The sequence below is a fragment of the Pangasianodon hypophthalmus genome, chromosome 8, assembly GCF_027358585.1.
Source record: "Pangasianodon hypophthalmus isolate fPanHyp1 chromosome 8, fPanHyp1.pri, whole genome shotgun sequence".
NCBI classification, from domain to species: domain Eukaryota; kingdom Metazoa; phylum Chordata; class Actinopteri; order Siluriformes; family Pangasiidae; genus Pangasianodon; species Pangasianodon hypophthalmus.
In genome coordinates, this window is record NC_069717.1 from 25,711,737 (window position 1) to 25,737,365 (window position 25,629).

General features: G+C 37.6%; 2 protein-coding genes across 4 annotated transcripts in view; one reads left to right on the plus strand and one right to left on the minus strand.

The window, feature by feature from the left end:
* The window catches only part of disp3 (dispatched RND transporter family member 3), a 41,345-nt gene extending 33,236 nt beyond the window's left edge, over positions 1 to 8,109 (plus strand). For both annotated transcript variants that reach the window (XM_053236475.1, XM_026925905.3), the window contains 8 exons: positions 291 to 421; positions 1,109 to 1,284; positions 2,315 to 2,441; positions 2,869 to 3,014; positions 3,123 to 3,282; positions 3,498 to 3,611; positions 5,147 to 5,322; positions 5,687 to 8,109. In XM_053236475.1, the coding sequence (XP_053092450.1) occupies positions 291 to 421; positions 1,109 to 1,284; positions 2,315 to 2,441; positions 2,869 to 3,014; positions 3,123 to 3,282; positions 3,498 to 3,611; positions 5,147 to 5,322; positions 5,687 to 6,043 (1,387 nt within the window). In that variant the 3' untranslated portion in view covers positions 6,044 to 8,109. The remainder of the gene's footprint in view (positions 1 to 290; positions 422 to 1,108; positions 1,285 to 2,314; positions 2,442 to 2,868; positions 3,015 to 3,122; positions 3,283 to 3,497; positions 3,612 to 5,146; positions 5,323 to 5,686) is intronic.
* Positions 8,110 to 13,892: 5,783 nt separating this feature from the next.
* The window catches only part of bmp1a (bone morphogenetic protein 1a), a 62,184-nt gene continuing 50,447 nt past the window's right edge, over positions 13,893 to 25,629 (minus strand). For both annotated transcript variants that reach the window (XM_034306648.2, XM_034306647.2), the window contains exons 15-20: positions 25,229 to 25,409; positions 24,986 to 25,111; positions 23,506 to 23,633; positions 22,448 to 22,661; positions 21,624 to 21,874; positions 13,893 to 18,762 (exon numbers count right to left, since the gene is read on the minus strand). In XM_034306648.2, coding sequence (XP_034162539.1) covers positions 18,625 to 18,762; positions 21,624 to 21,874; positions 22,448 to 22,661; positions 23,506 to 23,633; positions 24,986 to 25,111; positions 25,229 to 25,409 — 1,038 coding nt within the window. In that variant the 3' untranslated portion in view covers positions 13,893 to 18,624. The remainder of the gene's footprint in view (positions 18,763 to 21,623; positions 21,875 to 22,447; positions 22,662 to 23,505; positions 23,634 to 24,985; positions 25,112 to 25,228; positions 25,410 to 25,629) is intronic.

Genomic DNA, 25,629 nt, shown 5'->3' on the forward strand with positions numbered 1-25,629 from the left:
CAAGAGATGTGGCTAAATGGTAACACTAAAAAGGTTACTTGAAGACTGAGCAACGTGGAATTGGAGAAAGCAGGGTTTTAAATAAACCATAGATAAGTCACAGGTGAAAGGAATCAGTCTTGATTAGGAAACAACATCTTCCTCTGGTGGCCACCAGAGGAACTGACTACCTTCATCACCATCACAGTCACATGTTACATAAAGCATTTGTTGTCGCTTACAGACTGAAATTTCCATTGTGACTAAAATTTGCCATGTACTGTATATAACCAAATGTTTTCTCATCTCAGGAGGTTGTATTTTGCCCAGAACACCCTAAGCCCATACCCTAGTCGTGTGTGTGATGGACCACCAGGCTGTATGGTCAGCTCTGGGCATGATGGACCTACTCAGGGCAGTTTCTATACCCCTGTGCCTGCAGGTACAACCTCTGAAACTTCTCACAAACACATACAAGGAAATTTCTCAGACTGATATAAACGCATTTCAAATGTATTTACTATTAAATATTATTGAGGTCCACAACTTGAGGGAGGACACTTGAATTTGTTGCATTGGGCATTCAAATCCAACTCAAATTAGGCCATCTGATACAGTGCTAGTGCTAGACACCTAGATAGCCTTCTTTCTTAAGTTCTTAACAGACGGTTTTCCATCATCATATCTAACTTAAGCATTTATACAGCACCGCATGTTTCCAAGAAGAACTTGTAAAGCCCTCCATCCTGAAAGTTGAAGCTTACAGACTATTACAAAGTGTTAAAACTGGAGACTCCTTCCAAAATGATAAACTATAACCCATTTTTAAATCTGTTTGTAATAAACATGGACAGTCATTGGCCATATTGATTCATCCTAAACATTCCATTGTTCCAGTAGACTCCCTAATTTAAGTGGATTTCAGCTGCTATCTCAGTTTCTATTGCGGCAGAAGGAGTCTGAACAAAAGCCTGCAGACATTGCAACTCATTTTACTCTGTTCAGTCAGTCATAATAAGCAGGAAAAGAAACTGATATGTCCCTGAAATATTAATTAATATCTGAAAGCGTGGTATTGATAACTGATCTTTAAATAAATGATCATCGAGATTATTTTTGGCTCTCTCAGCCCCTAGAGAGATGAAGAGTTCGAAGACATCGGGCTTTAACCCTTGTAGTGGAGGCGGATGTGGGAAGCCAGCAGTACGTCCCCTGGTGGACACTGGAGCCATGGTGTTCATTGTGTTCGGGATACTCGGGGTCAATCGCACTCAACGTTCAGACAACCATGTTATTGGAGACCTGGTGAGACATAGGAGTGCAAATGTATTCCCTGCTTAGCAATTTAGCAAAAATAGCAAATAATAATAGCTTTAATGTATATACCACCTTTAATACATGGCTTGTATTTGACAGAACTTCACAACTAAAAAAGCACAAATCATTGTTGATTTAATTTTGTTTGTTTGATTGGTTGCTTCATTAGCCATGAGTTTGTGCTTCCCCTCATGACCTGATTTGACAATTCAGACATACATTTACTCATGTGTAAAGACGGGTGACAAGGGAAAAACTGATGGCCCACTGAATGGTTTTATGAGAATGCAAACGATGTAAATCATATGCTATGTCCTTCACAGTCACCAGATCTCAACCCAGTTAAACAGCTATGGGAGATGTGTTAAGTAGCACTCTTCACCACCATCAAAACACCAAATGAGGGAATATCTTTTGGAAGAATGGTGTTTGTCAGTCCAGTATGGTTCTAGAGACTTGTAGATTGACGCCAAGGTGCATTGAAGCTGCCCTGGTGACCTGTGGTGGCACAGCTCATTACTAATACAGATTATGATGTTTTTTCCTTTCATTTGTCACCTGTCTATAGCTACATGCTGTAATTAGTATCATTTGCATTTCACACATTGTGACTACATTTAATTTACTGGTGGGTGTGCTTGTCAATGTGTGGCCACAGAGAAGAATGACCTACATCACTGGGTTTCACTCAGTTTTAGGGCCATTTAACATTTCTACATTTTCCCTACACTTGATAAATTGAATCAGATAGAATCAGATAAAATTACACAACATGTGTAATCCATGGTGATTTGGGGATGATGGATGGAGAACCACTGTTGTGCTGCCTTAGCTATAATATTACTAAATCCTGAAAGTAAATAATGAATGCATTTCATATGTGTAAATTTACATATAGAAGAGTTTCAACTCTTTTTTGCTGTAATGTCATCTTCATCAAGTCACTGTGCACAGTTGGCTTTGATTTAGACTACACTACCATTTTTGTAATTATTTTTCATTGCCTTCCCCTACAAAGGGCAGTGTGATCTACGATCCTGACTTTGATCTCTTCAATGAAATTGGTCACTTGTGCCGACTCTGCAAAGCCATCAGTGCCAATACACAGCTTGTCAAGCCTGGCGGGGCACAGTGCTTGCCTTCAGGTGAAAAGACAAACATATACACATGCTGACGCACACAAGAAATGTGCTATAAGAGGAATAACACATTTCAGGCCGTGCTGTCATTGGAAAATAATCAACTATGGGTCAGTAAGAGTAACTCCGCTTTCCATCGATCTATATCACACCATCCGGTCGTTGATTATTTTCCAATAATGGGACATCCTGTTGTGCTTTATTCCTTACAAAATGATGCAAAGGCATCCAGAAAAATTGGCTAAATAGCACTTTAATCTTAAAAAGACCATGCTGTGATTATTTCATGTTATCTCATGCTTAGACATATGTACAAGCAGTAACTGTAATTAAACATACAGTTTAATCACACAGGCAAGAAATCTTTCTTTGATTCTTTGCTTACGCCTCTTCTATTCTAATTCACCATGTCCCATTTCTTCTTTTGATTCAGGCAACAGTCTCAAATCTATCCTTCCTCTCCTCCACCCTGAGTGTCAGTCTCTTCCTGAGCCCAACCTCCTGCCTGGCCAACTCTCCCATGGTGCAGTGGGTATGCAGGGCGGGCGAGTACACTGGATCTCCATGGCTTTTGAATCAGTGAGTTTAACATGGCTAATGGAACATTCATTGTTTAATATTGCATCATGAGTAAATCTGAATTGTTATATTTTCCTGTTTCTGTTCCGCTTGTCTTGGAAAACCCAGACCACCTACAAAGGAAAGTCCTCGTTTCAGGCATACTCGGATTTCCTGCAGTGGGAGAGCTTCCTGAAGGAGCAGTTAGCATCTCTCCCACAAAGTTCAGCTCTGCGACGGGGCTTCCAGACCTGCCAGCACTGGAAGCAGATATTCATGGAGATCATAGGTGCATGAAAGAGGGAGAAGGGGGATAGCTGCAAGAGAGAGAATACATGATCTAGGATGAGTCTATAATGAGTCTATCTTTGTTAATGGTTATAATAAATAAAGAAAATTGTGGGTTTTTTTAAATTACTATTTAGATTAGTCAAGTTATCAAGTTTAAATTCAACATATCCTTCTAGTTTATGTCTGTCTCATTCCTTGATTTCCTAACTATAGGTGTGGAGAGCGCGCTTTACAGTCTGCTCCTGTCCTTGGCCATCTGTATAGCATCCGTCGCAGTGTTTACTGTCCATCCTCTACTGTTGCTGCCTATCCTGTTTAGCATTCTGGGTAAGAGACATTCGGCTTCCCTTAAACCTGACTCATCAATGTGCCCTTGACCCTCTCCACACTGATAAACGTGTTTGGAAAATAACAGGCAACAACAGTAGTTTTGAGACTCAAACATGTAACTAATGCTAATAAGAATATAGAACACCTTTACATCTGCTTATTCATGCAATTATCCAGTAAGCAGTACAATGCATAAAATCATGTAGATACAGGTAACAAATAATCACTCTTTACAACCGTGGTGAACAGAAAAGCATCTCAGAATGCACAACACTTTGAACCTTGAGGCAGATGGGCTATAACAGCAGAAGACAGCATCAGGCTCCAGTCCTGTCAGTCAAGAACTGAACATGAGGCTACAGTGGGAACACACTCTAGGCAGAAATTAGGCAGTTGAAGATTGTAAGAATGTTGCCAGATTCTCTGATTGGATAATTGCATAAATTTGAGCAGGGGTACAGGTGTTCCACTATTAAAGTGTCCAGTTAATGTACATTTTTAGCAAAGGATATATACTTTCACTCAATAGAACATTGTTATTGTGATATCATGATATTATTATATTATATTCAATTTTGGATCTTTGTTCCTCATGGGGTGAATATATTGGTGGTAGAGACCATTCACCCTTCATGCCTCTTTTTACTTTCAGTTAATTTATATGTTAATGTAATATACCAAACCAAAGGGTAATGTGCAATGGGGAAATATAATCACTACTAATGGATTCCTTATGGATTCCTTATTTTTTCCAAAATGAAAAGACACTCCCCATTAACCAGGGCAACTGATCAAAAGACAAATAAAGAAAGTTCCGGCTGCCAGGCAACTCACAGGTTTATAGGAATGCACTCATTCGGATATGAAATCATTTCTATAGTAAGAACTTGCACAGGGACTTGTATGGTGGACACTACACATAATCTAAGGCTAATAAAAAAAATATGTTGTTATTTAGTAAAGAAAAATATATAATCATTCATATGGTAATTTCTGTAAGGAGATGTTTAACATTTGTGGAAAGAGTCTCCAGTGTCAGTGTCAGCATTAAATGTAACTATAAACAGATAAAAGTAAGATGTGTCATTCATTAATAAATGTAAAGAACTGTAATGTAAAAATTGTAATTCAAATTATTTAAAAAAAAAATGCTGTTAGAGGAAAAATAATCGTCTTTTGGGTAGTAACAGTAACTCATCACACCACCCTGTTGTTAATTATTTTCCTGTGACATCCCTTATGAAAAGCATGTAAAGACATCAAATATGACAAACTAGACCTTAAATCTGTACTAAATAATTCATGTTATGTATACAATAAATACTGCAGCAACAACAGCTATTATAATCTTTAATACTTGCATTTTTAATTTATAAAAAAATATAACATATTTAAATTGATATATTGATAAATTGATGTGTATATGCACTGTATATGATATCTTACATGGCCATTTAAATGAATTCTTGGTGTTAAGTGAGATTGAGTGAGGCTAAGAGTGATGTATCTGTATTAAATCTGCCCATGTTCAGGTGTGGTGTGTATGGTGGTGGCAGTGATGTACTGGTTAGGCTGGGAGATGGGTGCAGTGGAGGCAATCTCTCTCTCCATCTTAGTTGGATCTTCGGTGGATTACTGTCTGCACCTGGTTGAGGGCTTCCTGCTCGCTGGAGATACAGAAAACATGGGGACTGTCAGTCACAGCACGGTATGGGCACCAAACAGACATTCACATCTATTTGTAAGTTGAAAAACATAAATCCATTTATAGTACGTTCATACCTTGTTCTGCTCTTCTCTTCTTGTCAATGTATTATGGCTAAAACTAGAACAGGTTTTCTTGTTAAAAGAGCCTGAATACACTGAGGACTTGTAGCTATTTTCATTCTGACATGACTACAATATTGGATTGCAGTTTTGTTGGGATAACATGAACAATATATTTGGCTACATTGCTTTTTTAGACTTTTCAGCTTTGACACAAGAATAATTTTTAAACTAAGCCAACACAAGAGTTTTTAATAGTTAACCAAGCACCTCTTAGGCTTTTCGTGCTTTTCTGTGCCTCACAGGACCCATCAACCGAGCGTCAGCGGCGAACACTGGAAGCTGTCAATCACGTTGGAGTTGCCATAGTATCTAGCGCGATCACGACAGTGATATCGACCGTGCCACTGTTTTTCTGCACGATTATGCCTTTTTCAAAGTTTGGCCAGATTGTGGCTATTAACACTGCCATCTCAATATTATTTACCCTCGTTGTGACCACAGCCCTGCTAGCCACAATGGGGCCTTCACACTTCACTCGGCCACCCCGAGCAGTTCTCAAAGCCAGCCTGGTGGTGCTTGCGGTGGGGCTCTCAGGGTGTCTGTTCTGGTGGACCGGATCACAACTGATCCCCACTAGCTGGAGCTCACTTATTACTTAGACATGGAGATGTCTACTGATCTGTTAGCCAAAAGACTGAAGAATCCAAATGAATTAAGACAGAACTGTTGTGTAGTGACACAGCCACTGAATGTATTTGGTGTGTAAATTATTAGGATGTACATGATACAGAATACATGATACTGTTTTGTTGAAATTAAAGGGTGGTCCTTGTGGGACACCTTAAAGGAAAGATCCACCATGAATAACTTGCATATTATTATTATTTATAATCTGCATTGACTTTTTTTTTTTTTAGTGTAAACTTCTCTCATCAACAGTGTTCTGTTTTCACTTTGGTTAACGGTTACCTACATCACCCACAATGCTGCCAGTGGGATTTAGCCCTCACTTCATCTCTATCTAAATATAGCGATGTAGCAGAGCTTTAGCCCATCAGCAGCATTGTGCTTGTCAGCTCATAGGTCGCTAACTAGCCAAGTCACGACTGCTTCGTATAGCTACTTTGCATCCTGGGACTTTGAGACCAACATTTGCTGTCTCCATTACATCTATGTTAGATTTCTCATGAATATGACATTGAACATTGCTGGAAAATGGTAAGTGAGAAAAGAAACTCTTGTACTTTTTTTTTTAGGATCTAAAACCGATACCTGGCCATATGTTTGAGATTGAGATTGAAACTATTGTTACTGCGCTGGCAATGTCCTCCTGTGACGTCAATGCGGCACACACTCGCTGTCTTCTCACGGCAATAATGAAAATACAGCATCCACCAACAAATCAGCACGACAATCACTAAGCACATCACAAATCTTTCAATATAAACATGTAATGTATTTCGGGGTGGACTTTTCCTTTAAGTGTCAGCAGCGAACGTGGGGAAGACGAATGTACACATTGATAAACACAGTCAGTTAAACAAATCTGTTATTAAAGAACTCCTCAAGTAGACCAGAAATGTTTTCTTTGAATCTTTAATGAATAAGAATAAAAAAGATGGTCTAGGGAGATTGTGGATATGCCGTCTACCTCAGGTTATTAAAAAAAAACAACAAAGAACCTGTCCCTGTATCAGTATTGAAGTCTGACAAAGTCTTGTAAATGGAATAATAAAAGTATTTTGGTATGCTCCAGCTCCATCCTATGGGAAAGCTGAAGAAAAGTTTGACTTCTAAAATATTATTGACAAAATGTCACTCTACCGCAGCTCTGCTTTTGAGAAAAGAAACTGGAGTTTTGACATTGACGACGGTGTTCTTATAAAATGAAATAAAACCTTTTTAAATCTAGTCAGTTGATGGTACTGTGTAACCATCGATAGGTTAGAAGTTGTGTTTTAAAGTACAAACCACAAAAGTATTTTGTATAATGATTTGTTTTGTGAAACTGACCAACAAGCTGTTCTAATGGTTTTATATCACTGTAAATCTGTACTTGAGTAGTTGAGATGTTTCTGTTGAATTGTTCCTTTTAAAAATGATTTATACAATGTGTTGTATAAATGCTATGCTATTGGTTCTCATATATCAAATCAATACACTCACCTTGAGGGCATTTACAGTCTTTTGTATTTTGTGATGGATATGACTGCGAAACATAAGTGCAAACAGCTTGCTTCAAATGTCTTGACCCATTTTTTCACCTGTCCCTGTTTTAGAGATTCGATTTCACAATGTTCTCCATCGCAGAACATCTCCTTACTAAGGAAAGCTTTTTATAGGGCTGTTGGTTGTTATTTACACAGAAAATGTGGGATGAGTCCTTATTTACATTTATGTTCCTGATTTAAAAAAAGGAAATAACAATTCCAAGGTTTAGCAAGTGGTAGCCTATCAGTCAGTGGAAAAAATAGCAAGGCAGATGGTAAAGAAAACAGTCTAAATGTACTTTGTTAGTCTGAAAACATTTCAAACTAGATGAAGCCAATTTTACAGTCAACTGCACATGACAAATCTTTTTTTCCCCTTTAGCTTTAATGGACTGTTAACACTTTGATATCACTTTGCATGAAATGCAATCCCACTCCTGCGTGTTTCCAAAGGAATTCCTCCTGCAGTTATTTTTGTTTTCCTTCAATTCTAAATAAAATTCGAATAAAATTTGTCCACTGTGGCAGAGTGAATTCCGTCATAACCAATACTGTGTGAAAGAGTGGTTTCAGAGCCACGGGTTGCACATCACTATCTAAACTCACTCACTCAGATCAACCTAAAATAACTGGAAATTTAATTTGTACCCTGTATTTAGCTGTTAACTGAAGTGCAGTTTGACACAACCTTTGCTGCACAATTAAAACAACCTAAAAGGGGGACATCCTGAAATTTTTGCTTTAACTAAGGAAAGGACGAAGCTAGCTAGTCTGCAATTTTTTTTTTTAATTATTGGTCGACTAGTAAAAATAGTAGTAGTAATCTTGCAACCCCTAAGGCACATATTGCTATATTTATTTTCATACATTAAGGAATGAACTTAAGGAATGAACTCTATTTAAAGCACAGGCTATATAGCTGAACTGAAACCAAATAGTTTGAGTTAAATGCAATATTCATATTTGCATTGATATCTACAGATTTATGTCCAAATTGTCAGTGATCAATTATGGAGAAAAGTATATTTTATTTTAAAATTGAATTGAATTCCATTGAATTCTTAATACTGAAATGTAAACATCACTGAACTCTTAGTATTTAAATAGAGTATATTACTTAAAAAAACACACATTTGTCTTTTGAATCAGTCTCCTTGAAATTTAAAGTAGTTTAATTTCAGTTTTTACAGATTAAATTAGGGATTAGATTTTTTTTTCAGTGTCCACAAATTCAGATTCAATAATTCAGTTTTCAGATACTGAAATAATGTGTTCAGGTTGCTCAATCCAGTGCTCAGATTCAACCAGTCAAATTTAGGTGGCAGCATAAAAAAAAATTTCAATCAATCAATCAATCAATCAATCAATCCAAGTTAAGCATCCAGGCTACACACGGATACGCAAAAGCAATTAGGCTTGGAATTCAATGAACTGATGGATCTCTCATTCCATTCACTTTTTTCAAAGTGAATTTTGCAAACTGAATTTAACTAGTGAATCTCCAAACGTTAAAATAAAACTACTTTGAATTTCAAGGAGGTTAATTCAAAACAAATAAACACAGATGTTCGGCTTTTGAAGCAATATATCTCAGTGCTATAAATTCAGTGATTTAATAAATTTCATTATGAATTCAATTGCTGTTAAAATTCAAACCTTTATGTCTCTTTTCCAATTCCATTATCAATCACCTTCATTTTAAATAAAGCTCTTACTGGACTTTATTTGGACATTCCCATCAATTCTGGTTAATAATTAATGCCCAAGCCCAAAGATCACCATTAAAGATTCATCATGCAGGTCGTGTATTATAGATGCTCCAATGCTACAGTGTAAGCACTAAAACGATTCTGGTCCAAAGTGAGGATTTGCTAGAGGAATTTTCTTACAGTTGCTTCAAAGTGCACCAACAGCTCTCTAGGTCTATGTAATATGTCAGAATAGGTAATACTCCACTATCTTGTGCATGTCTTTACATAAAAATACATACAATTTACAAAAAAATACCACTCACTGTGAAGTGAATTAGGTGAACGTGTAGTCGAACTCAATTACAAACAGAATTCAGGCTAACATGTCTGCGATACATGGCCCCAAAATAAGTTCTATTAAAATGACCACGAAATTTTCTTTTGATTTAATCGCTATAATGGTTTTTTCCACTTAATATAAAAAAAAAAATAACCTACATGCCCTCATTATAAATTCATTACATTTAGTGTGAGATCAGCTTAGTCAATCTGTTGGACTCAGGAGACAGTGTAAGACTTTAGAAATCTTGTTACTCGGTAATACCTCATTCCAAAACTCTAAAATTCTGAAATTTATATTTCATTAAGACCTTACTTCAAATTTAAATTCATTCTGAGACATTTAGAAAGTGAATTTTTGAAGAGTGACCAAAGATAGATCATTATTATTCTGTAATATCACATACAACAAGGATCTTCAATCTTATCCGCAAAGGGCCGGTGTGGCTGCAGGCTTTTATTCCAGCCAAATTGGAGGCACACTTGATAGTTGATTGGAGACCAAGAAGAACTGATTAAATGAGTGGAATCAGGTGTGACTCCTGCTTGTTTGGAATGAAAGCCTGCAGCAACACCGGCCCTTTGTTGATAAGATTGAAGATCCCTGATGTACAGTTTATTTCTATAAGATTCTATCGGGCTGTTATTTACTAAGCTCAACTTTTAACCTCATTGAATACATAATAAATGGTTTACTTCAGCAAAGAAAGATATTTTGAGCATGTTTTGAGCAAGACGAGATTATAATCATAAATGCTTTTCAATAGGTTTTATTTTTCTCACTGTATTCTCTAAGATCTAAGATATTTCAATTTTTAAAAACTAAAGCTGTTCCTAAGTGCGATATCTTACCTTGGAATTTCATTGTAAAGCAACATTGAAACACAAATGTTTTACATGTCTACTAGCTCACCTTCAGTCCCTGGTTACACTGGAAACCTCGGTTTATTATGTATATTGCATATACACTCATAGTCCACTTTATTAGGAATACATGTACACCTGCACATTTATGCAGTTGTCTAATCAGCCAATCATGTGTCAGCAGCACAATGCAAAAAATCATGCAGATACAGGTCAAGAGCTTCAGTTAATGTTCACATCAAACATCAGAAAGAAAAAGTGTGATCTCTGTGACTTTAATAATGGCATGGATGTTGGTACCAGAAGGACGGGTTTGAGTATTTCAGAAACTGCTGATCTCCTGGGAATTTCACAGACAGCAGTCTGTAGAGTTTACACAGAATGGTGTGAAAAACAAAAACACTGAGTGAGCAACAGTTCTGTGGGTGGAAACGTCACATCGAGTTCCACTTCTGTCAGCCAAGAACAGGAATCTGAGGCTATCATGGGCACAGACACACCCAAACTGGACAGCTGAAGATTAGAAGAAAAAAAAATCACCTGGTCTTTTTCCGGTCTTCAACTGTCCAGTTTCAGTGAGTCTGTGACCATGATAGCCTCAGATTCTTGTTCTTGGCTGACAGGAGTGGAAATTGATGTGGTCTTCTGCTGGTGTACCTCATCCACCTCAAGGTTTGATGTGTTGTGCTTTCTGAGATACTTTTCTGCTCACCACGGATGTAAAGAGTGATTCTTTGAGTTACTGTAGACTTCTTGTCAGCTTGAACCAGTCTGGTCATTCTCCTCTAATCCCTCTCTTCAACAAAGTGTTTCAGCCTGCAGACCCCCCGCACCAGGATGCTTTTTATTTTTCACTCTATTCTGTGTAAACTCTATAGACCGTTGTATGTGAAAATCCCAAGAGATCAGCAGTTTATGAAATATATTCAAACCAGCCCATCTGGCATCAACAACCATGCCACAGTTAAAGTAACAGAGATCACACTTCTCCTTCATTCTGATGCTTGACTTGAATATTAACTGAAGTTCTTGACCTGTATCTGCATGATTTTTTGCATTGTGCTGCTGACACATGATTGGCTGATTAGATAACTGCATGAATGTACAGGTGTTCCTAATAAAGTGGACGGTGAGTGTAGCTAGCTAATATCAATAATATTTAAAGCTAATGTTATCTGATGTTAGACACAATATTATCTTTCCCCTGTGCTGAAGACTTTCTAAAGTGCCACAATGTTTATACACTGTAAAACTAGTCAGAACAGTACCGGGCCTGTAAATTTTTACTCTCATTAGCACATTTAACATTTACTTTCTCCTCCAGCTCCAGAACTGAGGCTTCAATTCTGTTCATTTCTGTCAGAGTGTAAATAGAACATGGATTTTGATTGGCCAGAATGCTATTAAATTATTAAACCTATTTCTAGATTTTTTTTTTTTTTTTTTTTACTAATTTCAAGCTTATAACTGTCTTGTTCTTTTGGAAAACCATTTTGCTAATTTTTAGCATTTATTTCTAGAAAGAAGAATTATCATAAGAATTAATAATGAATAAGCTTGAAATGAGTAAAATGTCTAGAAATGAGTTTAATAATATTAGAATTGTTTTTTCTAATCTTATAACAGGAAATACTAGATAAATCTGACTATATTCAAGATATTTCCACTTGCTAAGGTGACATTTTTTGCAGTGTAGAACCTTATGGCACTGAGCTTAAGAAATACTGTATCATGCTCAACCAACCTGACCTCCGTACACTTGGGTTATTCCAAACGTGCTCTTTGGACCAGTTTATTCATGTTCATCAGTTTGTGATTGTCGAAGACGACTGGTAACCAAACTTTTGGACAATCAGAAATTCATAGCTAATCTAATCGTGCAAAAGCTCAGTCAGTCCTCAAATGACCCCTGACACAAATCAGGTTTAAAAACAAGCTTAAATCGTACAGTGTACATCTGGTGTTTGGAGGTGGATTGCAATATAAAGCTTGTGGTATACTACAAACAAAAGAAAAATATATATAACACAAGATAATGTTGAGCCAGTAAGATGCAGCGGTTTTAGTTTTAGTGTCTTATCTTCTGAGACCAAATACAACATGGCTGCTAGATTCACTGCATGGAGAGACAGTTTAATTTCTGGGTTATTTCTTTGCTTGCAGTCGTGGAAGCAGCAGGTGAAATCCGCCACCTCCATCTATTTATTTCCAGGTTGAAAAACGAGCCAAATACTCAAACTATGCAACTTTACACTGACAGTATGGATACCGTCTTCTGTAAGTCGCTCTGGAGAAGGGCGTCTGCCAAAAGCTGTAAATGTTAAAAATATAAAATGTACTGCACTGACAATTGAGAGTTAGTTCTATTATTGTTTGCAGTATACCACCACTTTACGTGCTGTTATAAGAACTGAGCTGGTGTTAAATTGAACATAAATTCCTGTGAACTTGTCCTCCTGTCACAAGAAGAAATCTCATAATCAGTAACATGGCTTACAATAAATCAGCAAACAACAGTGTAAATAATAACCTACCGAGTATCTAAGAACAGGTTTGATGTTTTATACCACAGCTCTGTTAATTTCCTGATTCTGATTGGTCAGTCTTGATTAATTCTCTGTATTAACAGCTCTGACAGTAGTACATCTGCAAGGTTTATATTAATGTGCTCGTTCTATCACAATATCATTTCAATAGTAGCAACTTGACTTGCACAGGAACTTTTATGGATAAGGTTCCAGGTGAACGGGTTATAAACATGTAATTGTTGATATAGTGAGGTTTCTGCAAGGAGACATTTATTTAATATTTTTAGAAGGAGTCTCCAGTATCAGCACTTCCACAACTTTAAATTTCTGACACAGGAAAGTCTTCAGAACAAAGGGTTTTGCACTTTCTAGCTAAGATGACAAGCTGAATTTTTGTCCTTTTACCTTTAAGAGAGAGAGAGAGAGAGAAAGAGAGAGAGAGAGAGAGAAATGCTGTTATATAAAAATGGCCATAACTTTACATTAAACATCACTATAAATTGATTTAAAAAAAATATGATGTTGTTTAGTAAATAAAACATTGTGTTGGCAAACTGCTCTGGTATAAGAAGGATAAAACATTTCGGGATGTCCTGTTATAGGAAATCAATCATGTTCACGGTGGTAACAGTAAATCCACTTCATATCGAGCCACATCACACCACCCTGTTGTTGATTATTTTCCTATAACAGCATGTGCCCGAGGGTTTTATTCCATACATATGAAATGAGTGACATATGAAATTTTCACAAAGTTCTAAAATGATAATCACCATCTATAGTAACTAGCAATTTCTATATACATTACAGAATTATACTAAAAAATTCAATCCTTGATTAGTTTAGAGTTTAAGAAGTCAGTTTTAGGTTTCAATATCAAGAAAATGTAATGAGGCATTTAATGAAATGAAAATAACACTTTATGAAATAGATGCACTTGTTAATACTATGTGCAAATACATCAGCCATAATCAGCTATACAATATAAATAAATTGCATCATGTGTGTGCAATTACACAAAGCCTTATTTCTCAACAGGTTATTATGGTTTAGTGTACTCTGAATACAACAATCAAACATATTTACATACATACATATAATGAAAGGCATAAACATATCCCATATTTGATAAGTGATGTTGATCAATTAGGGCATCTAGATCAACCGTACATGTGTTAAAGTAGACAGATCTGAGCCATGTAGCTTATTCGTCCACGTTGGATTAGGTACTCGCTACAACACATCTGTTTGCACAAGATTATGAATTATCTACAAATCAAGAGACATTAGAAACACTATTCGTGGCAAATTATAAATTCTACTGAAGCCACAATGTTATGGTGGGCATTAGCAGAAGTGTTCCACCACTAAAACCAAAAAGCTAACTAGAATAAAACATTTAATACAAATGCATCATGGTGAAAACTTCAACAGATTTGGTAAGTCAGTGTGCATCAGACTGTTGCTTGACGTTCAGGGAACCAACGTCGCATCGGTATAAAAGCAGTGATCAGAACTGTCTGTATACAAGGTGAGGGAAGTAGCACTTTTATTAAATTTCCTTTTTGTCATTGCTATTCATACTATATGACTTTTCTTTTGAAAAGATGTTCACCACCTCAACCGATGTACCAGTTCGCCCAAGGGGTGACTGTCAAGTAAATGGAATTAAGCAGGTCCCAAAGTGAGTCAGAGGAAGAATACAGCCTGAACCTGAGACTCAAAGAGTTCGGAAGATGTGACAGACAGACACGGAGCGAAATAAGATCATAGCATGAGATGAAAGTACATTTGCCAGGTGCCTTCTAAAGGATTTCTGCAGGAGGAAAAATCAGGTGATGGCTGGTAAATAATTCAGAGGGAGGCTCAGTCTCAGGCTGGCACGCTCCAGACCAATTAGGCAAGGTCTGTGTACCTTCTCACACACAAGTGCACACACATACACACCTTCACCAGCCTGACAGGCCTTGTAATCAGCTTCTGCCCCTGAAAAGGGCTCGGACAAATTACACTGAGATTGGATGACTGGAAAACACAAGATTGGAATGAGTGAGAGAAGGAAAGAACAGTTGGTACACCTGTACCATTATTGGAGGATGGCAAGCTACATTTTGTAGTAACTGCCTGACATATGAATCAATACTGCAAAGCGGGGAAGCAACAAGGACTGAGTCTTTAAACGCTTGCCAACTGCCCTCAGTAACACTTAATATGCTGTGTATCTTAGAACCATATAAATCATACTGAGCTAGATATAATGCTTTTAAATATCAATAAATCGACTTACTACTGTACCATTTAAATTGAAAACATTTGTTGCTCAAGGATATATATCTCGAAATATGGAAACAACATACACCAAGCGCTAAGTCCATAAAACTGATTAGGCTCATTTTTGCAGAAGCACCACTCAGCCTTGCTCTTCTTCAGAGGTACTACGTTGGTCCAAGTTGATACATGTTAGTTGTTGGACAAAAGCTGGGCCTAGACCAGTTTAAAAAAAATAACAATAATATCCGAAGCCTGAGGTATTATAAAAAAAAAAAGAAAAAAAAAAAAGAAAACAAAAACAAACAAACAAACAAAAAAAAAAACGCTTAAAAGGCAACTGAGGACTTGTAGGAGGCAAAACTCCTGTAACTCTTATATCCACACCTTAATTCACATCAGTGGAGCTGTTTCACACTTTATACGCTCTAACCATCTATCTGAATCCAGCTCAGCTTCACCACATACATTTAAAGTACCCCCGAACAGCTATATAGAATAATACATTGTTTAATGTGTTTTGAATGCTCAGGAAACAGCGAAAAATGGCTTCAAACATCTGTAAACCTCTAGCCTTCATGTCCTCCTGCTAGCTGGCTAGTTAACCCTAAGAAAATTAGCTCACTCTTGTCTCAGGTAGACACACGAGTGAGATCAATTTTCAGTATCTGAGTCTTGATTTACATCGTCATACTCAAAAAAGATTAATTTAATTAATTTAACAGGAACCAAACCTACCAAAATACATGAGCAACATTAGCTGAGTTACATAGATGGCTAGTTAATACTGCTAGAAAACGAGCTCACATTTGTCTAAGGTAGACGCACCAGTGAGATCAAGTTTCAGTATCTGAGTCTTGATTTACATGGTCATATGCTCACAAATGTATTTAACAGTAGCCAAACTTTTTAGCAACATTAGTTAAGTTAGCTAGCTGGCTAGTTAACAGCTAGAAGACTAGCTCACATTTGACTCAGGTAGACACATAAGTGAGATCAAGTTTCAGTATCTGGGTCTTGATTTACATATTCATATTCAGATTTACATGAGTCATATTCTCACAGATATAACTGTAGGCTAACCTGTCAAAATGTCAGGAACATTAGCTAATGTAGCTAGCCAACTAGTCAACTGCTAGAAAACTAGCAAACATTTGCCTCAGGTAGACACAAGTGATAGCAAGTTTCAGTGTCTTGATTTACACTGTCATTTCAATAACATTAGCAGAGTTAGCTAGCTGGTTATTTGCTAGAAAGCTATGAGAGAAGAGTGAGATCAGTAGATCAGATTAGTTTCAGTATCTGAATCTTGAGTTACATGGTCACACTCAAAAAAAGATGAACTTAACAGTAGCCAAAAACACCAAAATATATCAGTAACATTGGCTAAGTTAGCTAGCTGGCTGGAGCTAGACAGCTAGCTCACATTTGTCTCAGGTAGACACATGAATACGATCAAGTTTGAGTATCTGAGTCTTGATTCACATGGTCATATCCTCACAGATTTATTTAACAGAAGCCAAACCTGACAAAAATATCAGTAACTTTAGCTAAAGTAGCTAACTGGCTAGTTAACTGGTATAAAGCTAGCTTTCATTTGCCTCTGGTAGACAAGAGTGAGATCTAGTTTCAGTAAATTGATTTACATGGTCATACTCCCAAAGATTCATTTAACAGTAGCCAAATATAAAAAATATTTGCCAAAATATATCAGTAACATTAGCAAAGGTAGCTAGCTGGCTAGTTTTGCATGCAGGTTCTGTAGCTAGCATTTCCTGTGTCATCTTCTACTTATTATAATTACTTAGTGATATTCACAAACTGAGCTCATACATAATACTTGCCAAATCAGTATTTTACAAAAGCACTGACAGATTTTTAAAAGGAAAAATAGTGAATTTAGCACTGTGCTAATTCATTTGCCCCAAACAACAATCCATATAATCAGAAAAGACAGCCAAGAGGAATTAGACATTAAAAAAACAACGATGTTCAGGGGTAAGTTAAACCATGCGTGTTACATATTACTGAATTATATCAAAAAAGTGATGGAAGGTATAGAACAGGCAAATTGAGAAAGTTAATGGGAAGCACTAAGGCTTTAAAAAATACATTTAAGAGAGTGTACAGCATATTTTCTAGGAAATAAAGATGGAGAACCATGTAATGTTGAAGGCAATGAAGGAGAGAGACATGAGTACCATGTAATTTCAACAGATGAAATAAATTATTTGCACTGAATCTCATTTGAGAAATATAATTTGCTCTTGATATAAAAGCACCCACAGCATATTGAATTACTAGCATGATTTGGGGACAGAGACACATTAACAGAAGCCTAAAAAGATTGTGTATTTAACGTCAAAATAATCACATTTTTGCACATTTTTATGGAAAAGCAATTAACAGCCAACAGACATGGGCCACATTTCATTTATTAATATTTTAATACGATAACTGTGTCTTTTTTTTTTTTTTTTTTTTTTTTTTAAAACTTTCCTCGATAACGCTAATATGGAAGGAAGCTTCCTGGATGACTAGCCAGGAAAAAAAAGAAATATTACAAAGGCTTGTGCAGTCACATAAAATGGCCCGTTTGCTGTTTTTTTTTCCTGTTGTTACATGCATCTGTCTGACAAACAGTGTCAGTAACTCAAGTAGTGGATTTGAAACCAGCCGGGCACAACTGTGTGTGTGTGAAAAAGATGGAGGTCTCCCATAATGCCCTGGGAAAAAAAAAAAAAAAGAAATCCACCCTTTAATTCTTCCTTCCATCAATCCTTTCTTTCTCCATTTGTGGTGTTGCTGTCTGGCTCGATGAGATCTGAATGCTCCATCATCCTGCTTGAGATCCTGCGGGCCCTCTGTGTGTGTGTCTGTGTGTGCGTGCATGTGTACGTAAGTATTTGTGTGTTTGTTGCAATTGCATTTCGGCTCATTAAAAAAAAAAAAACAAAAAAAAAAAAACAGAATCCAAGGGTGATCATATACTGATCATCTACACTCCTCTATTCATTCCCCCCCATCCATGATGGCCCCACTTTATACCCCAAATATTCCTCTAATCCAAATATAGTCCCCTCTTCCTACCCCAAACTCCGCCCCCCAATCATTAATCATAATCATAAAAAAGGTAAAAACAAGGTCTACTGCGGAATGGCTTTACTCCTCACAGTCAGTAGGGGGCGCCAGAGCCCCTGCGAGCTACTGAGGTGCGGTTGGCATCGTTCTTGCGGCTGGCATTGGCGGCCGGGGGGCTCCGAGCGACGGGCTGCGCCCTCCGCCTGGCGCCTCGATTCCTCCCCCTGGGCCCTGCACGGCCCCTCCCGGCCACTAGGGGTCACTTTTTCCGTGAGTGCAGCGTGTCCTGGAACTTGGTGCTGGTGTAGCGCACGTGGAAGCCCTTCTTGTTGATGGTGTCGTCTGATCGGAACTTAATGACGATGGAGTCGCCGGCCGAGTAGATCTCCTCAGGAGGCTGAAAGCATGCACACATGTGCGCGCGCACGCACACACACACACACACACACACACACACACACACACACACACAGACACACACAGGAAGAAATACACAGGAACGTTAGAATTACCCAAATTTCATAGTAAGATAATGGCAGAATATCACAGTTTTCAGCTCAAAACTACACGTTTTCAAATCAGATGAGATCACGTGTTAATTTTTAGCAGTGTTAAAACACTAAACCCATTATTCACAGTAGCTGCATTTTAAAGCAAGTTTCGACCAAATAGTTAATTTTCCCTTTTATTACATTAATTTATTGCTTGAAAGAAAGTATGTTGTGCATTGTTAAATATCTTTATATATCATGATATTTCTGCCAGTTCTAGTTGTAGCTAACGGAAACTCCTAATATTTTTTAAATGTGACCTGTTAAAAGGATTTTTCCTAGCTGGAATGCTTTTTTCCCTCATTTGTGTCTGGTTTGTTCTTAAAAATTGAACATCCACATTTTGTCCCACTTTTTTTAGTTCATGTTATAGAATGAAAATGCATCACTATTATTACCAAGAGTGAGAACAGAACATTTAAAAAAAAAAAAAAGTAACCAGGGAGTCTCTAGGCTTGACACTCAAGTCCCGAGACCTTATAAAATGTCAGAGCTTAAATGCCATTTCAAAATGAAACAACAGCAAAGTGGTACTAATTGGTGTGTAGTAAGTATGGAATAAAACACTTGGGGACGTGCTGTTATAGGAAAATAATCGATGACAATCTGTTACCATCCTGAAGTTGATTATTTTCCAATAACAGCATGTTCTGAGGTGTTTTATTGTTCTTACACTACAACAATACAGAAATGTTTACAATTTTTATGTATTAAAGAGCTTCGAGTACTTCGAGTACTTAACAGTTATCCATGAACAGATACACTTTACCCAGAATGTTCGCAAAACAAATTATACACACACAGTTATAGAGAGCTAAAAACAGTTGTTTGCTTAGTACACTCTCAGTTTTTTCTCTCTGTTGAAGTGAACAGGACAAAAAATTGCAGCTTGTCATTTTAGTAAGAAACCACAAAGTGCAAAATCCTTTCTTCTGAAAACTTGGAAGAAAACTTATATAATGTTAATGAAAACATCTCCTTACAGAAAGCTTCACCATATCAACGATTATCTGTTCGTCTTTGTTAAATAACACATTTATGCGAAAGCTTTTATTATGTCGAATGCTCGCCATACGAGTCCCTGTGAATTAGTTATGACTATAGAAACAATAACGTATTAAAATGAGCACATTAATATAAACCTTGCAACCAGAACTACTCTCCGAGCCGCTGTTATAGAAAACTAATCACCACCTAAAGACCAGTCAGAATTGAGGATTCAAAAGTTCATCAACGGTACTCTTTTTATTGCTAATAACTATTTACTTTATTTAAAAAGTCTGACTCGAGTTCATACCTCTGATCGATGATGCGGAATAATGTTTACAATATAACTATTTCGAATATATATATATATATATATATATATATATATATATATATATATATATATATATATATATATATATATTTTTTTTTTACAGTATACCATTATATCAGTATTCTTTCAGCTGAAATGCTCATTTGATCAAACATGATTTATATTTATTACATTTTAACACTAAGCAGAAAGTAGAAGCGAGAATTGCGATTGCTTAATATGTATCTAATGAATCAGTGCGCTTCCTACCACACATTTCTACACCTCATTAGCCAAACGACTCTTTAGTTAAGAAGCGGTATTTTCCTAATGGCTCCAGGTCTCGGAGTGCGGCACAAACTGCCGTCACCCTTCAGCCTCTGACAGGCCCTATCAAGCAAACGCAGCCATCAGCCCCAACAAGCAGCCCTTATTATTAAGACCAGCTAAATGATTTCAAGCTGCTGGGTGACCTATTGAGTTCAGGCTCTCATTTCTCCTTCCCTCTTACTGCTGTAAACTTGGCGTAGTGCCACCTTAACGCTTATTAGCTCTACCTCACAGCTTCTGAGAAAGGAAGCGGAAAGTCCTGCTGTTCTTTATTCAGCTCTAAGGGCTGAAGGACAATGCACAATAAATCCATCTGAACTGGACCATCTCGAGTAGTGCTTGTGAGGAGAGAATATATAAGAGGCTCTGGGTTTACTGCTGTGCTTCCTGTGTTAATTCAACATTTAATGTAATGTTTGGCATGCAACGAATCTCATCAATGAAGCAATTGTGTGGCTCAGATTTCCAAAACAGAATGTAGAAATGGTCTGAGAGAAAACTTTGTATGTTTTCTGAACTTCCTTTAAATCTAAAAGAAGCTCAATTCCATAAACATGGAATTTTGTATACATTATTCCATATGAACTGGCAAGGCGTTATTCTTTATTTTTTGAAGATGCATTTTATTTCCTGACTGACTGGTTTATTTAATGCACAGTTGTCGCTTGGGGACATCTGTACACTAGGTGGCGCTTTACACCTTAAACATGAACCATTGATATGATCTTATTTTTTCCTACTTGTATTCAGGCTAATTCCACCTTCTTGTGCTATGCTTATTCCCACCTCCTTAGCTATGGATTGGCTAGTAGTTCCTAATCAGTCTGTTTACTGGACAATTTTCGCAATTATCCAAACCACAGGCTGATTTGGAACTAATCCTGCATTGTGGGAAATGCAGGAAATATGGGCACAAAATAATTAATGTCTGTGATGCTTCATAAAGTCCACTGCTTTGTTATATTTGCTAAACTGACATGAATGAGTACTTGAAAACTCGATTGCATTCGTTTCATTTATAGGTTACGCTGTACCAAAATTCCACAAATCACAAACACAGAGTGTTTGAGTGCTTACCCCAGATCCGCAGTAACGGCCGAGCCTCGGGGCCTTGATGTCGGCTCCGTCATACAGCTCCATGTAGTCGTAACCGCAGTCGGCTTCCTCTTCAATCTCAAACGTCTGGAAGATGAGCTCCACACCGTAGCCCTTCTCAGCTGAGACCACCCACTGGCAGTCTGACGCACCGGGGTAGTTGTTGTCCCCAAACTGGGCGTGTGAGTAGAGGTCTTTGGTTTTCACTTCAGCTTTCAAGTGACCTCCACACTCTGGAGACAAATCAACAGTTAAATACTGGAGCTTTAAAAACATCAGTTATCAATAGGTTATCAGAATATTGCCTTTGTGATTAGAATATCTCAACAAAGAGCTAGCTACGTGTCCATCCATCCATCCATCCTTCCATCCATGTGTTTTAGTATACTGTAAAGCAAATTACAATCACAATATACAGCTGCATAATCACAAGACATTTTGTCCCGACCGTACTGCCAGAAGAAGACCTTCTGACCAATGAAAAAATTGAGAATTCTGGTTCAAAATGGCTAAATGAACAAAGTGTCAAAAGCTGAAATTGTGTCAATAGAGCCTTTATACAAACTTACTTAGCTTCGTTACACATAATAAAAGCTGTGAGAAACCTTAAAGCAAAATTGCAATTAAGGAAGTTTATGCTTCTTAGACTTCAATTACACTTATAATTAATGTCAACTCAAACAGCCTAAAAAAGAACTGATTCCCCAAACACCCTAATTTGCACTTTAATGTGATTGCTTTCTAACAGAACTGGTGGTTCATTTCTAAGTGCTGGCTGTGAATGCTGTGAATAGCACTCTACACACCTGCAGTATGCGAGGCCTCGAATCCTTTCTTCTGCACGGAGTTGTCGGAGAAGAAGCGAACGAACATCTTGTTCCCGGTCGATGTGACTGGAGGAGGTTTCTTGGAGCCGCAGTAGCGTCCGAGGCTGGGTGCCTTCCCATCACGCCCATCGTAGATCTCAATGTGGTCGTACGCACACTCTAAATGAGGCTCCATGTCGATTTCATTGAAAGCCTGCACACAGTTTATTGTTTATACGTCATTTAATGGCAGTACAATCATGTTCCACTGAATATTAGAGCACTGTGACCTTGTTGAGCCTGAAGACATGAAGGAGAAGATTTTGAACAAAATAAGCATATTCTTAGAATGTGGTTTTACAGTTAAGCTCATTAAAGACTGATGAGATTACCAAGTTCTAGGCATCTCTCAGTCAACAATGGCGACCTTATTTATGTTACCTTAATAGTTTAACTAAAGATTGCTAGCTTGTTAGTGAACATGGCTACTGGATTTCATTAAAGAATACACTAGCTTAGCTAGCAAATGTTAGCAAACTATTGTAGTAATGTCAAATAATCAAGTTTGTGATTAGCTGATCAAAATGAACGTAAGCTTCATGACTGCTGACAGAGAAGATTATAGTTTACCTAACATAGTTTAATAAAAGTTAATAGTTTATCTAACATTTACCAACTTTAATTATACTTTACACCAGTTTAGCTAGTTTGCTCGAAAACATGACTAACAATTTTGATTAATCAACGTAACAGTTTGTAATTTCACCCTCTCTGGTACAAAAATGCTACTGCAAGCTACTTGTATAATTTCGTAGTACTGCATGGATTAATCTCACAGCTAAGAGTGCTAAATCAGTACACATTCAGAGAGAATTCAAGACTGTGTACCATACCGCATAGTAGTATTCGTAAACAGTGACGCCAATGGTCAAGTGTGGTCATATGGCATTGCTATAACATTGTAGTGGGTGTAGCGGAAACTTCAAAGAGTATAGAATTATAAAGCCGTGTCCAAAAATCATCTTTGTTACTATAGAGAAAACGAAAACATTTCGTACGATTTTGATGCGATGTCCTGGTGTGGTGGAGAGAGCCCATGTGCACGCTTTCTTACTGGGGTATTTATCAGGCCAGTTGGGACTGGTGATGGTTCCACTCACACTGTTCACCGTGTGATCACAGCCGGCTGAAGCACACACACACACACACACACACACACACACACACAACCAGCAGAGTCAACAAAGTATCCAACAACCAGGCCCTTCGCTCTGTTTATTTCTTTTTTTTTTCTCTTTTGTTCCCTCTGCATCTCTGAAAACCAGTGTTGTTCTTGGCAGCCTGAACCAACCATCTGTCTACCCTCCCATTCTCTACTCTTCTCTCTCTCTCTCTGTCTTCCTCTTCTGTCTCTACACAATAGGGAAGGATCCTCTATAAATATCCTCCTGGCATTTAGTGTCAGCGAGCTGAAATCGATGGAGAGGGTTTTAAATAACCCTGAGCACGCTTGCTCTTAGCGTTCTAGAGTGCGCTAAAGGTTCTTTAGCTCTCTAATATCTGCTACAGTTTTATCTGAGGCTGCACAGAGGATACAAAAGTGAAGCAATTTCTCGAAGCATGAAGTGAAATGTTGAGGGAAAAAAATCAAATGGTTTAATAACCAGTCTTCAGCAGATAAAGAGTAATTTAGTAGCCCAAGCGTACCTTATTCGTTTTTTTATTCGTAGTTGCCTGATTGACAAATAGGTTCAATAATCATCTTATTGACTTATAAATCATCTTATTGACTTTTGTAAGACAAATCTTTTCATTTGGTGTGTAGCTATGATTAAAAACAATTCACTTCAAGTGTGTCAATGTTGTAATTATAGTGCATACAACTAATTCCGAGTCCCACCATCTGCTGCACCACACACATCGGCGGAGATGCGAACTTGCTGAGAATGATTTTTAGTAGGCGGGTTAATTAGCGTGAACAGATGAAAGACGATCTTTTCAGAATCGGAAACATGTGGGTATAGCTTGTAAACAAACTAGTTTAATGTAAAACTGGCATATCTCTCATGGTTAAACAGTTCCAGAGAAAATAAAAACACTAGCTGGACTCGACTGTCATTTACATGTGATATGAGAACCAGACACTACATTTAATAGCCAAATTTTAGAAGGCGACTTATTGACTTTAGCCAGTCTTGAATATCTTTTACTTGCGATACAAGGACAGAACAGCAGGTCTAACAGCCAAAATTGTTGGCCAATGACTTATTGACTTTTTTCCCTGAGGTCACAAATGTGATGTGCTACATGACCATATATACATTAATTTCTCTAACTAGCTCATCATACGTTGTTACACTATGTTAGCTACCATTTTTTTTGCCTAGTCGCTTAGCTTTCCAGGCCACCAAACATGAGAACTGGCCGCATACTGGAGCTTCCACTTGCCCAGTGGCTAGATTTTGAATTTTTTTGCTCAAAACTAATCCACATGTAAATACTACACAACTTACTTTACAAGTGTGGATGTGTTCTCACCTTCTTTGCAGTCGTGTTTATTTTCATGCAGGACAAAGCCACTCCTGCATTGGCAGCTGTAGCTACCGAAGGTGTTCACACACTCGTGCTGGCAGCCACCGTTCTCCTTCGAGCACTCGTCCTTATCTGTGAAGAGACAGACCAGACTCCCAGTGATGACACACACACACTCACACAGCTCAATTTTTAAATTTTTTGCACACAAAACCCTACTGAAAAAAAATACTAAAAAATCTTGAGTACCTGAGAAGAACTGGGCCTTGAAGCCCTTCTTGGAGACAGTGTTGTCTGATTTGAACTCAATGCGCATGTTGTTGTACTGAGATGTGATGGTCTCTGGTTTCTCTGCTCCACAGAACTTCCCGTGTAGCCTGGAGTCTGCAGAAAGTCCACTTCTGACCTCTACAAAGTCGTACTTGCACACCTACACAAGAGTGACGATTGAAGGGGTCAGACAGTGTGTTATTTAAAATGTAGGCGATATCTCAAACTGAATTTGCACGTGTGGCGTGTCATTTGTGAGGATAGCTGTCCAACTCTGCTAGTATATAGAATAGTCCAGTTCTGCTCATGCTAATCTTCATCTATCACATCTATGCTGTATGTGGGATCATGTGAGGTGATAAACTTGTGGTTAAGGACAT